Below are 13,278 nucleotides of genomic sequence, written 5' to 3'. Positions count from 1 at the left end.
ACAATTATTAAACATGAAAATTATAAAGGCTTAGTACTGTACCATGTAGAGATTAGCGAGATGTTTCTTTTTAATAAGCTCTAATTCAGTCTGTGAATATTTAAGGCGTGTCTGAATTCCATGGCACTGAGCATACAACTGCTTCAAGTCAGTTTCCTTTCGTCTGATCTTCATTAAGTCCTAGAAAAATATCACGATGGGAGAAAAAGCATTTTAAGTAAAAGATGACTTATTTGGAAATGACTAATTTTTCAGGTTCATGCATTACATAAAGCTAGCTTCACTGACATAGGCTCCATTCAAGGTAAATGCTGATAGCATTGGTTGCATTCAACATAGCAGATTTATTAAAAGAAAACACATGCTTGCAAATTCCTAAATTCCTACCATATCCCTCCTCCAAAATAACTAGAGGTATGACAAATCATTTTACGCTGACATGTTTTGGTCTGTACAAATATTTTAATGTTAACGGAATGTATCGTCTTTTCCACCAGAAGTCTTCACGTACTTGAAACAACAGCTCGATTTCCTTGAAGGCACTTGTATCAACAGCATTGTCCTGGTTCTTTGCTTCTGTGATAAGTGAACCAACCCATCAGCTAAGGACAGACACCCACAGTTGATTATTATTAACTAGAAGAGGATAAACAGCTATTATGTCCTGTCTGCATCTTCTAAATGTTTTGAAAATCACCTTTTTAGAAAATCATCTTCCCATAGCTGAATTAAATTAGATATGACATTCAGGCCTTTATGCCTTTTGCAGTTAAGTGCTTTTTAAGAGACGTACCTTTAACTCATTAATCAAACTGTCTCTTCTTTCTTTAATTTTATTCATCTCTTTCTCATCCCAACATCTAGCTTTAAATCTTAAATCACTTGATCCTCCAGAAATCACTCCAGATTTCAAAAATAATGTTCCATCAAGAGCCACTGTCTGGAAGAAAAAAAAAAAAAAACCTTAAAGCCAAATAAATCTGAACACAAAGCAGCCAAAATATCCCATGAACTAGTGCACCAAGATATGGTAGTTAAACAAGCAACAACCACATTTTAATTGGACTCCAGGTTTTTTTTTGTTTGGTTTTTTTTCCTCCCATTCCAAACCTGCTAAAATAACATACACAAAGCCACAAAAAACATCTGTTGTTTCTTGGCACCAGTCACATTTTGGTATTATTGCAACTGATCAGAAAAGGAAGTGGAATTATATAATTTCCTTGTATTTAGGAAACTACTATGAGACATTTGTGAATACAATGGCAACTGAGAAGGTTATGTCTAGCTCTGTAGAGTGAACCAAGCAATGGGATAATGGAGTGAAGGAAAACAGCTCATTTATAAACAACAAGTATAAATTTTATTAAAGAAATAGGGTGTTTTTCTGATTTAACTGGGTTCCAAATAAACACAATTTCACACTCACCTTCAACACGAAGCTGTTTTAATCAAGATTTTAAAAAGGTTTACTAAGTGCATAAAAAGGCTCTATGGACTATGACAACAATAGAGATATGGATAAGAAAAAAGAACTGCAGGAAGAGACAGAGAGAAGCTTCCAGTCCTCAACAGTCTACATCTACAACTGAAGAGGTTCTGTCAGATATTTTAGATAATTTTTGAAAGCATTTTTTCATAGAAAAGCTAGAAAGATAAAGTATTTTTAAACCAGACCATTTAAAGAACATGATTATCCCTCCTTCCTCCTCCTCAAGAGGACCATACCAAGAAACATATTTGGATACTAACTACACTCTAATTTGCCTCCTTTTCCCAGGAAATCACTTATACATCCTACCATACAGAGCAAAGTATGACCATGTGAAATATCTGGGGGTTTATTTATGTGGGAATAGACTAGACAGTGTAGTACCACTGTATTCATCTGCAATACTTCATGGGATATTTATAGAAGAATTATTTAAATGGCATGAAATATATAACTGCAACAAAAAACATATGCAACAAAATTCAGCTTCTTACTTTCAACCTCACTGGTCCATCAAATGCTATTTGTTTTGCTTCTTTAACTGTTTCACAGACCAAGCCATTCCCACTCACAAACTGAATCACTTTTTTCAGTGGAGCAAATGGAGTTTGTACAACATCCACCAACATTTTAGCTCCTTTTATCTCTCTCAACTTTTCGTTGATTGGTCTAACCTGTAAAGCAAACAAACAGTGTTTAGAATCCATGTTGTAATAACAACGCATGTCCAAATACGGGTAGTCTGGGGACAGGACATACAAATCAACGGAATGGGAGTCTCAGTTGCTACAAGACTAGGAACAAATCTAGTTTTCATATTCTGCATATACTATAGTCCTTAAATCTTTATAACCTATTTCACTGTGTATGAAATACAAGTACATTAGTGCACGTAGCACAGGAAATAAACAAGATGAGTTAAAGATCTGTGTGCAGTTGCAGGGCTGCAATCTTCTTGGGATCATGAAGACATAGAGGGATGGTTCCTACAATTGGAGTGCTGCAGTGGAGGGGTAAGGGCTCTTTAGGAATGACAGGCTGGGAAGATGAGGAGGTGGAGTTGCCCTGTACCTGAGGGAACAGCTGGAATGCATGGAGTCCTGCTTGGGGAAGGATGATGTATCAACTTGGAGTTCATGGGTAAGGACTGAAGAAAGAACACGTAAAGGTAACATTTTAGTGGGTGTTTGCTACAGGCCAACTGACTAGGAAGAACAAGTGGATGAGGCTTTTTACAGACAGCAACAAGCAGCATCACATTCAGAGGCCCTGGTCCTCACAGGCGACTTGAACCACCCTGATATTTGCTACACGGGCAACACAGCAGGCCGTAAGAAATCCAAGTGGTTCCTGGAAAGCATTCATGACAACTTCCTCACTCAAGTGACAGAGAAGCCAATGAGGAAAGGGCCTCTGCTGGACCTCGTACTCACCAGCAACGAGAGGCTTGCCGGGGATGGGAAGGTCAAACGCAGCCCTGGCTGTGGTGAGCATGAGATAGCAGATTTCAGGGTCCTGAGAGGAGGGAGCAGGACAAAAGGCAAGCTCACAACCCTGGACTTCACGAGAACAGACTCTAGCCTCTTCAAACATCTGCTTGGTAGAGTCCCATGGGATAAGGTCCTAGAGTGAACAGGGGCTCAAGAATGCTGATTAATATTCAAGGACCACCTCCTCTAGCCTTAAGAGCTATCATACCAATGAGCAGGAAGGCAGGCAAAAATACCAGGAGGCCTACATGGATAAACAAGGTGCTCCTGGCAAAATTCAAACACAAAAAAGGAAGCATACAGAAGGTGGAAGCAGGGGCAGGTAACCTGAGAAGAATATAGAGGCACTGTCCAAGCATGCAGATATGGGGTTAGGAAAGCGAAAGCCAAACTGGCCTTGAATCTGGCAAGTGATGTCAAAGAAATGGCTTCTATAACTACATAGGTGATAAAAGGAAGACTAGGGGAAATGTGGGCCTGCTGCTGAATGAGGCAGGGGACCTGGTGACACAGGATATAGCAGAGACGGAGGTACTGAATTCCTTCTTCACCTCAGTCTTCACTAGAGAGACTGGCCTCCAGGACTGCCAGGTTCCAAAGACTGGGGGAAAGTCTGGAACAAAGAGGACGTACCCTTGGTGGAAGGGGATAAGGTCAGAGAATGCTTAAGTGAACTGGACACACATAAATGCATGGGCTCTAATGTGATGCAACCACCAGTGGTGAAGAGAGCTGGCTGATGTAATTGCAAGGCCACTCTCAATAATCTTTGAATAATCATGGCAACTGAAAGAGGTGCCTGATGACTGGAGAAAAACAGGTGGCACTCCTATGCTCAAAAGGGGGCAAGAAAGGGGACCCAGGGAACTACAGGACAGTCCCTGAGAAAGTGATGGAAACCATTTCTAGGCACACGAACGACCTGAAAGTCTCGGAGGAGCTGTCAGCATAGATTCACCAAGTCAGTCATATCTGAGCAAAGTGATAGCCTTCTACAATGAAATGACTGGCCTGGTAGATGAGAGCAGTGTATACTGTCTACCTAGACTTCAGTAAGTCTTTCACTCTCTCATGAGATCTTCATAGGGAAGCTGATGAAATACAGGCGGAATGAACAATGAGGTGGACTGAAAACTGGCTGAACAGACAGACCCACAGAGTGGCGATTGCTGGCACAAAGTCCAGTTGCAGGCCAGTAACTAGCCATGTCAGTACTGGGACCAATCCTGTTTAACATCTTCATTAATTATCTGGATGATGGGGCAGAGTGTACCCTCAGCAAGTTTTAGCTATGACACAAAACTGGGAGGAATTGCTGGTATGCCACACGGTCATGCTGCCTTCCAGAGGGACCTCAGCAGGCTGGAGAGAAATGGGCCAACAGGAACCTCATGAAGTTCACCTCGTAAGTGCTTTGCCTTAACACTTAAGCCTATTTTAGTTAAGCTTAAATGAGCCAATATCAAGATTTACAAGCATATTAACTTGCTGATGACAGGAAAAACAAAAATGTACTTACATCAAGGTAATCCAAAGCAAGAAAAGTTTCAGGTTCAGCTCGTTCTTGTTTTAGGAACCGAATACAATCTTTTGCTGTTTTTTCAGTGGCAACAACAATAGCAGTCATATATTTGCTGAATACCTTTGTAACAGCAAGCTGGTACTTTTTATGAATAGGATGACACAGGTCGAGCAGTCTTCCAAACTGAAGATAAAAATATAGAATATAGCAATATGTTACTTTAGATACAAAATAATATTTCTGCATGCAAGATACTGAAGTAGTAAGAGGAAAATATGTCACATATCTACCAGCTGCACTCTCTTACAATGGGTGTGCATCAGAAAAAATAGAAATTGTAGCAGTCATCAATCCAAACTGCAAAGTACACCTCCAAAATCTGAAGATATTTAATTTTTTCCCTGAGGTTGCAGTTACATATCTCTATGTTTTACTCACAATGTATAGCATGCACTTCTAGAAGTATGACAGAATGACAATAGCAAAGTTAGCTAAGCAAAAGAAAGTATATAACACAGAGTAAGATCTTTGAATGACAGTAGGTCTTAAATAAATAAAACTGTTAACTGGAAAATGGTAGCAAGAAAGGCAGTACTCCAGTTTTAACCCAAAAAAAGAAGTATCTACTTGCTTCAGTAGCATGAAAAGAATAAAAACCACTTTCCTTGTACTACATAGTCCAAATAATCAAGTCTGGTTTGCCATATATTGAAATAATACCTCCACAGATAAAACTAATCAGTTCTTTGCTGTACACACTCCCTCAAGATCTTTTATTCCATTTTTGTAATTGTAGGTACAGTTGACCTTTTCCTAAATTATTAAAGCTCGTAATGTACATTCTGAACATTATAACCTGTAAATTTATGCAATAACAATTTTTCTGCTTGTTGACATATAGCTACTCGTCTCCTATTGCATATCTACAGGTTTAACTTTATCAAATTTAAACAAATGAGAACAGGAAGACAACTGGTGAGAGCTGTGTGTGACAGGTCATCTACCGTATTATCCCATGAATGATATAATTGAGATAGTTGCCAGTAGATCAAATCATGGCCCACTATGATCTACTTTCCTACCCTTCTCTTGACAAATGCTCTCCCTTTTCTGAAAAACAGTAGAAGGAAAACACCCAAGCGCACAGAGGTCTTTATTTAGTTTTCTGGTTTTCTCACACAAGTCATCTACTTGGATGTTTCTATCTGCAGCTCAGACACACAATGTTTCAGACATGCAAAACCATACAGAGGATCTATATACTATATATAGACACAGGCATTTAAGTCCAGATGGAACGCCAGATTTCTGTGAAAACAAATATTGACTGCCCAACTGAATCAGTAAAAATAGCAATCTTGCCAATTAAAACTGCCAACATAGGAATGCCGTTTTGAAAATTAAACTGTAAAAACTGTAATCAGCTGCAAAATTAACTTTGATCAGACAAATCCACGAAAATGCACACGTCACTCATACAGTGGCACTCATATTGCTGCCTGGCTATTCCAGTAACTGGAATGCTCACCTACCATTACAAGAATGTTTTAACAGAAGAACAAAAGCTTTAAAATGGATGTAAGAATTAAACATTTAGAAGCAGTATGCCATTTTATGCCAGTGAAATCCAGAAGACTGATACCAAGATTTCCTCCAGTTCTGCCTGAGTACTTAGTGGACTACCAGAAGATGAAATGTGTCACAACCCTTCCATCCTGAGACTTTAGCTTGGATTGCATTCAGTAATCTGGAACTAGTACACCAGAGTATAAGGTGCAGCTCAGAAGCAACTCTGTTACCTCATATGCTGGTGTCAGGAAAATTATTGCAGGAACAAGGGTAGTTGAAGCAGACATCATTAAGACATAAGACATCAATAAGACATAATAATTCTGTAATGGGATAATTTATGTAACTGATTTGACTTATCTAGTTTTCATTTGTTAGAAGCCATCACACCTGTAAGTAGTCTTATGTTTGCAGCTCCTGAAGAAAAACAACAGAACATCCTGAACACCAGCTCTCCCCTACGCCAGCAAGTTATCACCAGTCTGATCCACTTCTTTTCAAATAGGGATTCTTTTACGAAAAGTGAGCAAAGAAAGATATACCAACCATATTTTTGATTTTTGGAACACCTTGTTAAGGCGGATGAAAAAATTCTGAAGAAAAAGCTGAAAAGCAAATTTTGTATTTTTTAATAATTAATTTTAATGTTTCTCAAGAAAACAGGATCAGACACTTGCCAGATTCTGAGGATGTTCTGCAAAAGATGAAGAAGCCAAGAACAACTGAAAACATTTTATTTTTTATGTTCATATGGCAGCACTCAGAATCAGAGATATGTCACCTTCTAAACATTAAAAAAAAGGATTCCCAGTGTGTACATCTCAACTGATTATGTACATTCAAAACAGACTGATCATACTGAGACATACTCAGAGACCAACTACTCAATTGACTAGATTTGTTAAAAAGTTTTATTTGGAATGGCTTCCAATGTTCAAGTAAATATTTTTAAGTGTCAATAAAAAGGTGTAGATATGCCTCATAAAACAATCAATGTCAGCTGACAATTCCAGATCAATACAAAACACTTAATGACATTACTGAAGAGTAATTTAAGTAAATTATGGTAACTGATTAGCAAAGACAGACCATCTGCTAACAGAAAAAAAAAATCTCATGCATGTATAAAAACTGTCCTTTGGAAGAAGCATTCTTTCTGGAATAAATGGTCTCACAGCTAAACTTCCCATTCATTTGTTCAAAATAAGTCCTATTTGAGAACAGGAGAAAACAAAAAGTAAATAAATCAAACACCACAAACATCACACAAGAGATCAAAATTATCCCTTGACCTAAGTAGTAAGCTATTTCTGAAAACCGTGAAAAATGACGACAGTATATGCTACTATTCTTTTGGTAATATTACCGCACCGAGTACACTCAAGCAAGCATAAAGTTTAAAATAATATTCAAGACAGTTCAATTTACTCTAGCTGCTTACTCAGTCTCAGGCATAGCTCCTAACCCTTAATCCTACAATAAGGCATTTAAATGAGGCCATTCAATTACCACAGAATCTGGATATAGTCTTTTCAGACTTTCCAGGATCTCTGCTTTCATTTGCTGACGCCTTCCTTCATGGTAATCAATTTTGGCATTCTGCAGTTCACCAACTATTTTGTTCAATTCTTCATTCACTTCAGCCATTCGTTTTGTTGCATTTTCAGTTTCCTTAGTCAGCGCTTCCTCTTGCTGTTTTTTCTCTGCTAACGACTCACTTTAAATGGAAGCAAAAAATAGGAAAGCAATTTACCATTTCGTTTATACAAGCTTTTAGCTTATAAAGTCATTCTATGGTTGCAGACTATGAAAATCATTAAAGATTAAGTATCTATAAGAAGCTACTTCTTATACAAGCTGTATTCTATAGCATAAGCTATTTTTAAGGTTTCTAAATTGAGTTCAAGAGAGTTTTTGCCTGTTACATTCAACCATACTCTTTTATTGTCCATCAAGGAAAGGGCTAATATTTTAAAACTAAGAAGGACTGAGAATTCTCATGCAAAATTATGACTCACTTTACACACTTACCAAAGTCACTAAGGCTCTACCACAGCTACTTAATTAAAATAATTTTGCATCACACCAATCACAATAGCAGAACTTTGTTCAGTACACAGCACTAAGCCAAAGCACACATTATAGATGCATAAGAAAAGGTAAGTTGGGAATAAAAAAAAAATCTCTGGAGATCACCTACTCTGAGATCCTGCAAAAAACACAGGCTAATGTCAAAGTTCATTCAGGTTGCTCAATGAAGGGCTTTCATACTTTATTTCATAAAGAGTAAAAATAAGGTAGAAGACAAGGCCCAAGAAGCAGGAACTGAACTGTGCTCCTTATACCCAATGTAAATTTTAACTGTTTCCTAGAGCAGCACAATTACAGAACCGCCCTGTTCTCTCACCCAGAATTTGTACACTAATAGACCCGTACCCTACCTGTAGTGACATAATTTGCAAACCTACAAGAAGTTAGAAGCAATAATAAAACTGGTTTCAAACAAAATACAGATGAGTCATCATACTTCCTAGTTTATTTTAACAGCTAAAGTAACTGAAATATTAACTAGAATTAGTAAGATTCCTAATTCTTATAAAGATTTGATGGAGAAGAATTAGAAATAATTAGAAACCCGTTACGTTAATTTGAAAACATATAATACACAAGAAATCCAATTAGCTTTTAAATTTTTTAAACATACGTGCATATCTTGGCATATTCTTCCAACTTCTCTATTCGTTTTTTATGCTCTTCTATCTGTTCCACAGTCCGTTTTATGTTTTCCTATGCAATCACAAACACAACATGTTAAAAATGAAACAGAGGAAAATGACAGTTTTATAGCAAGGTATAAAGCTCCTAATTCAGAACAAGTACTGGGACAGATCTTTCCTGCCTTGTCGGTATTCGATGTTGAAGTAGTTGCATCTCTTTTTCAATAGTAAATGCCAAATTGCACCATGAATAATAATGGAAGTTACTTTATCAAGGCCATTAGTGGACTTTTAATGTTCAGCTACAGTTCAGAAAAAGCCGCTTGAGGATAAAGAATCATGACACCATGAAATAAAACAACTTTAAACATAGTGTTAATAAGTTAGAGGTGTTAAAAAAAAAAGTGCTTTTCTTGGCTCAAGACTGATATCAGCTTTTCCAACCTGACAAAAAAAAGCATTGTACTAAAAAGCAAACCAACAGTGAAACAAGTACTTTCAATTACTTAAATGGAATAAAAATACATGAACTAAGGGAAATGAAAGAAAAAAAAATAGCGTTACCTACACATTTTATTAAGCCTTAATTTAACTTCTGAAACCCTTGTCACCTTTTCGATAGTTCTAGGGATGAAGAGTACACAATCTCTCTGCGCACCTGCTTCAACGTTTGACTGTCTGTGAGATGAAATAGTTTATCTAATGGCTATTCAGAATTTTATGCATTTTAGGTTGAGCCTGTTGTCTCCCATCCTATCACTGTGCACCTCTAGAAAGCATGTGGCTTTTTCTTCTTCATACCCTCCCATTAGGTTAACTGCAGACAGCAATAAGGTCTCCCCTTCACCTCTCCTTCTTCAAGCTGGACAGATCCAGTTGCCTCAGCCTCTTCTCATAAGCCAGGTGCTCCAGCCCCAGCCAGTTTGATGGCTCTGTGCCAGACTCACTCCAGGATGCCAGTACCTTTCTTATACTGGGGAGCCCAGAACTTGGCAGAGCATGCTAGATGTAGTCACATACACAGTGAACTGTGAGGAGCAATCATCAAATTTCAGTAGTACAGATAAGTAACGCCAACTCTGAATGGTCAGACATTTTATGAAATCTCAACTATCCCTTATTTCCTTCTCAACAGTACAATAGGACTTGCAGAGTTTATTTTGCTTCTAGATACTAACTAGGTTTTCCTGGTAACTGGTACTTCAAAAAGAAGCAGTAGTATTGTTTCAAGAGCAAATAGATGTACAAGTATTAACTTAGCGTGGCAAGGATGACCTCACATCCTCATAGCTAAACAGTAAAATACTGGCTTTTCCATGCAAGCAAGTTTATATGTGCAAGAATGAGGTGTTAGGAACTCTAGAACTGGTAAAGTCTCATCCGATGGATTTTTAAGTTTTCCAAACACAGTCTCCTCCAGACCTTGACTCCATAACTTAATGGTGAAGAAATGCATGTTGCCTTCCCTAACTTCTTAGTAGGTAGCAAACCTGCAAGTTAGCATAGCTTGGAAAAAAAAGTAAAAAAGTCAAAACACCTAAAAGGGCAAGGTTTCTGGCAAAATATTTTGTCAGCTGAGCTTCTGTCCTTTCTACTTCTATCAGAAGCATCATGTGAAGTTGAACAATGAGCTGGGAACTATTTTTTCTAAAAGAGAACATCAGGCATGGTGACCAAGTCATAGTGAAAAATACCAGCATGTTATTACTACATATTGGGACCTGCAATGATAAAAGAAATCAGAAACAATATGACAGCAATGAACTGTATTCACAGTAAACACCCTGCCTCTGAAGTGCAATAGAAGAGTGGACACCAAGGAGGTTTTTCCAACTACACCACACTAATACACAAAATTGACCTTAAAAACCTCTCAGCAACAAGGCAGCTGCGATCAAAATGAACCTTTAAAGGGTGTGAGTAACGTACAGATATACAAGAGCAGCAGGACATCTCAGAAAAGAAAAACTACACTTACAAAAACAGGAACTGATTATAGTTAAGCATATGTTCTCAGTAACTGTCAAATATTAGAGCCAAAGCTTTCAAAACCAAGTCCTCAGTGTGGGCCCACACAACCATTCCCTGAATAAATTTAGAAGCCATTGTGCTAAACCTGTTGCAATATGAAAACTGAACAGACACTTGCAGTGTACCTCCTTTGCTGAGGATTTATGTCAAAGCATTTAATGCATTTATACAGACATTTATAAAAGAAGGAAACATTTTTCTCCTGAAAACATAACGGTAGCTTAATACACATACCTGAACTTCTTGTTTCTTCCGCTGATTAAGTTTCAGCCTTTCTTGATCTGCTTTATCCTCCCAACGATGTTTTTCTAGCTGCTGGGTTAGTGTAGCTACTTTCTTTCTTGCTATTTCCTTTAGTTCCTTATAGCGCTCCAACTGGACAAATAACATAAAAAATTCACTCCACTGAAAGTGTGAAGACTCATGTTGTTATAGCCTCGATTAGTAATTGCTACTTTATCGTAATTAAGTTTATGAAAACCACCCAATTCTCCATAAGATCTTTCTAGCTACTGATTGCGTTATCAAAACTTGTAAATTTTTAGAGAAAGATTCAACTCAAAGCTTACACTTAAAAGTTCTTGCCTATGGCCTTTAAACTTCAAATGACTGTTATATTTTAGGAAAGTTTATAAAGTTTAAAGTACATCCCAGTTAATCTTATGGTTAACATGAAGTTTTTGCACAGTCCAAAATTACTGCAAGTTTTGGTATTTATAATTACAGCACTCTAATGTTATATGCATATTTTTAAGGTGAACTTATAAAACAACGTATTAAACAATCCTGCAAAATTACGACTGGACAAATGCCTCTAAAGTGCAGAGTAAGAAGATTCACAAACAAAAAGAACAACCCTGCAGGTTCTCCATTAGTTGATCAGAAGCTATTTTAACAAACAGATGGAGGAAACAAGAAGCTAGCACTTAGTTTTATGTGTTTCTGGCTATATGGTTGCAAAGATACCTTCTTCAAATGTGAATTTACTGTAAAGTGATGCAGTCCTTTCCTTCTAAAGCAACTTAGAATAGCTCACAAGGGAGCTACTTCTGTTTAGATTCTGACCCACAGCAGATGGTATGTATACTACCAAGTCTTGTCTGCATTTTTGTTGTCGTCTTGTTTTGTTTTTCCTAGTTGAAGACATATTTATGCGCCTCCCAGAAAGGAGACAACCCACTCCCCCAAGAGGATGCATCATTATTTCTCTTTTTCACATGAAACAGTCTCTAAATAAAAGTTATAATTTCCGTGTTGAGCTCCAACAACAACAACAACAACAAAATGATCATTAGAAATTACAGGTTATTGGTGAAACAATGGTTTCATCAGTGGGGATTTTTGGACTTCACTAATAAATAGTACTTTTTAGCCTCCCAATTCACCTGACTGTCTCCCAGCTCAATACGTGCTGCTCTCTTCAACATCTCCTCTTCAGTTTTCTTTTCAAACGCTCTCCACGCCTTCTCAATATCATCCAATTCTATCTCTAGTTCTTTTATGTTCTGCTTTTCTTTATCACATGATTTCTCCTTGTCCCTTAGAGATTTTTTAGACATTTCTACTTTCTTGACTTGGTAAGAAGTGTTTTCCTTTGCTTTTATATAGAGGGGTCTCTGCTGAATCAGTGATGCTTCTAGCGTCCTAAAAAAACCCCAAAATGAACATACCAATCCTAAACAAAGAAACAAAAAACCCAACCAACCAACAACCACAAAATGCATCCAAAACAAAACCATACCAAAAGGAAAAAGAACACCCTCCCAACTACACATGCAAACAAATAACCAGTTGTCAACTGCAAGGTTACATATCCGCAGGTGATTTTTTTTTTTAATATCCACTGAAAATCAAAATTCAAGAAGTGAAGCACAACCTTCTAAAAAATTTAATAGCAAACAAGTATAATTAAATGACTGACAATCTGAGCATGGTGTTGTAAGTGAAATAAATGTCTAGATATTACTTTAGCAAACTGCTACAAGCTGACTTCCATTGTGTTGGGCTATCACCCAACTGCTTTAACAGGTCATGCACGCCTGCCAAGCAATTCCCTGTGCAGACTATGCTTTAACTCGACTATCAGAGAATCTGATTGGAAAACCTACTTCATTTCTCTTTCCATGTTCTGTTGATCTCTGCTTAGTACACCAAGTACTTTTTTCTTGGCTCTAAATGCATCTTCTGCTGCAGAAAGAGACTCTTTCTTGATACTAGCCTCCATATTCTTTTCATCCAATTTTTTTTTCTGAAAATCAATGTGTTTTTCATTGTGATAAAGCCGGAAAAGCTGCCGCTGTATCCTTTCTTCATCCAGTTCCTTGAGAAGCATCTGGTAATGCTCTGCCTACAAACATTAAAAATCCTTTTTAGAAACGTTAAATAAAATTTTAATCACTAGCAGTCTAATTTCAAGTCGAAAGTGATATAAGATGATGTACCAGTAGCTGTAATGTC

The 13,278-nt window shown here is 37.4% G+C and overlaps 1 protein-coding gene across 1 annotated transcript in view; it reads right to left on the bottom strand.

Moving 5' to 3' along the window:
* Positions 1-13,278, bottom strand: part of SMC1B (structural maintenance of chromosomes 1B) — a 35,409-nt gene that overhangs the window by 17,803 nt on the left and 4,328 nt on the right. Inside the window, exons 5-13 of the mRNA XM_065643708.1 lie at positions 12,930-13,168; positions 12,207-12,465; positions 11,056-11,196; positions 8,778-8,860; positions 7,583-7,790; positions 4,502-4,687; positions 1,987-2,166; positions 794-940; positions 43-180 (exon numbers count right to left, since the gene is read on the bottom strand). Coding sequence (XP_065499780.1) covers positions 43-180; positions 794-940; positions 1,987-2,166; positions 4,502-4,687; positions 7,583-7,790; positions 8,778-8,860; positions 11,056-11,196; positions 12,207-12,465; positions 12,930-13,168 — 1,581 coding nt within the window. The remainder of the gene's footprint in view (positions 1-42; positions 181-793; positions 941-1,986; positions 2,167-4,501; positions 4,688-7,582; positions 7,791-8,777; positions 8,861-11,055; positions 11,197-12,206; positions 12,466-12,929; positions 13,169-13,278) is intronic.

Source organism: Caloenas nicobarica, chromosome 1 (assembly GCF_036013445.1).
Source record: "Caloenas nicobarica isolate bCalNic1 chromosome 1, bCalNic1.hap1, whole genome shotgun sequence".
In the NCBI taxonomy this organism is placed as follows: domain Eukaryota; kingdom Metazoa; phylum Chordata; class Aves; order Columbiformes; family Columbidae; genus Caloenas; species Caloenas nicobarica.
This window is presented reverse-complemented; position numbering and strand designations above follow the sequence as displayed.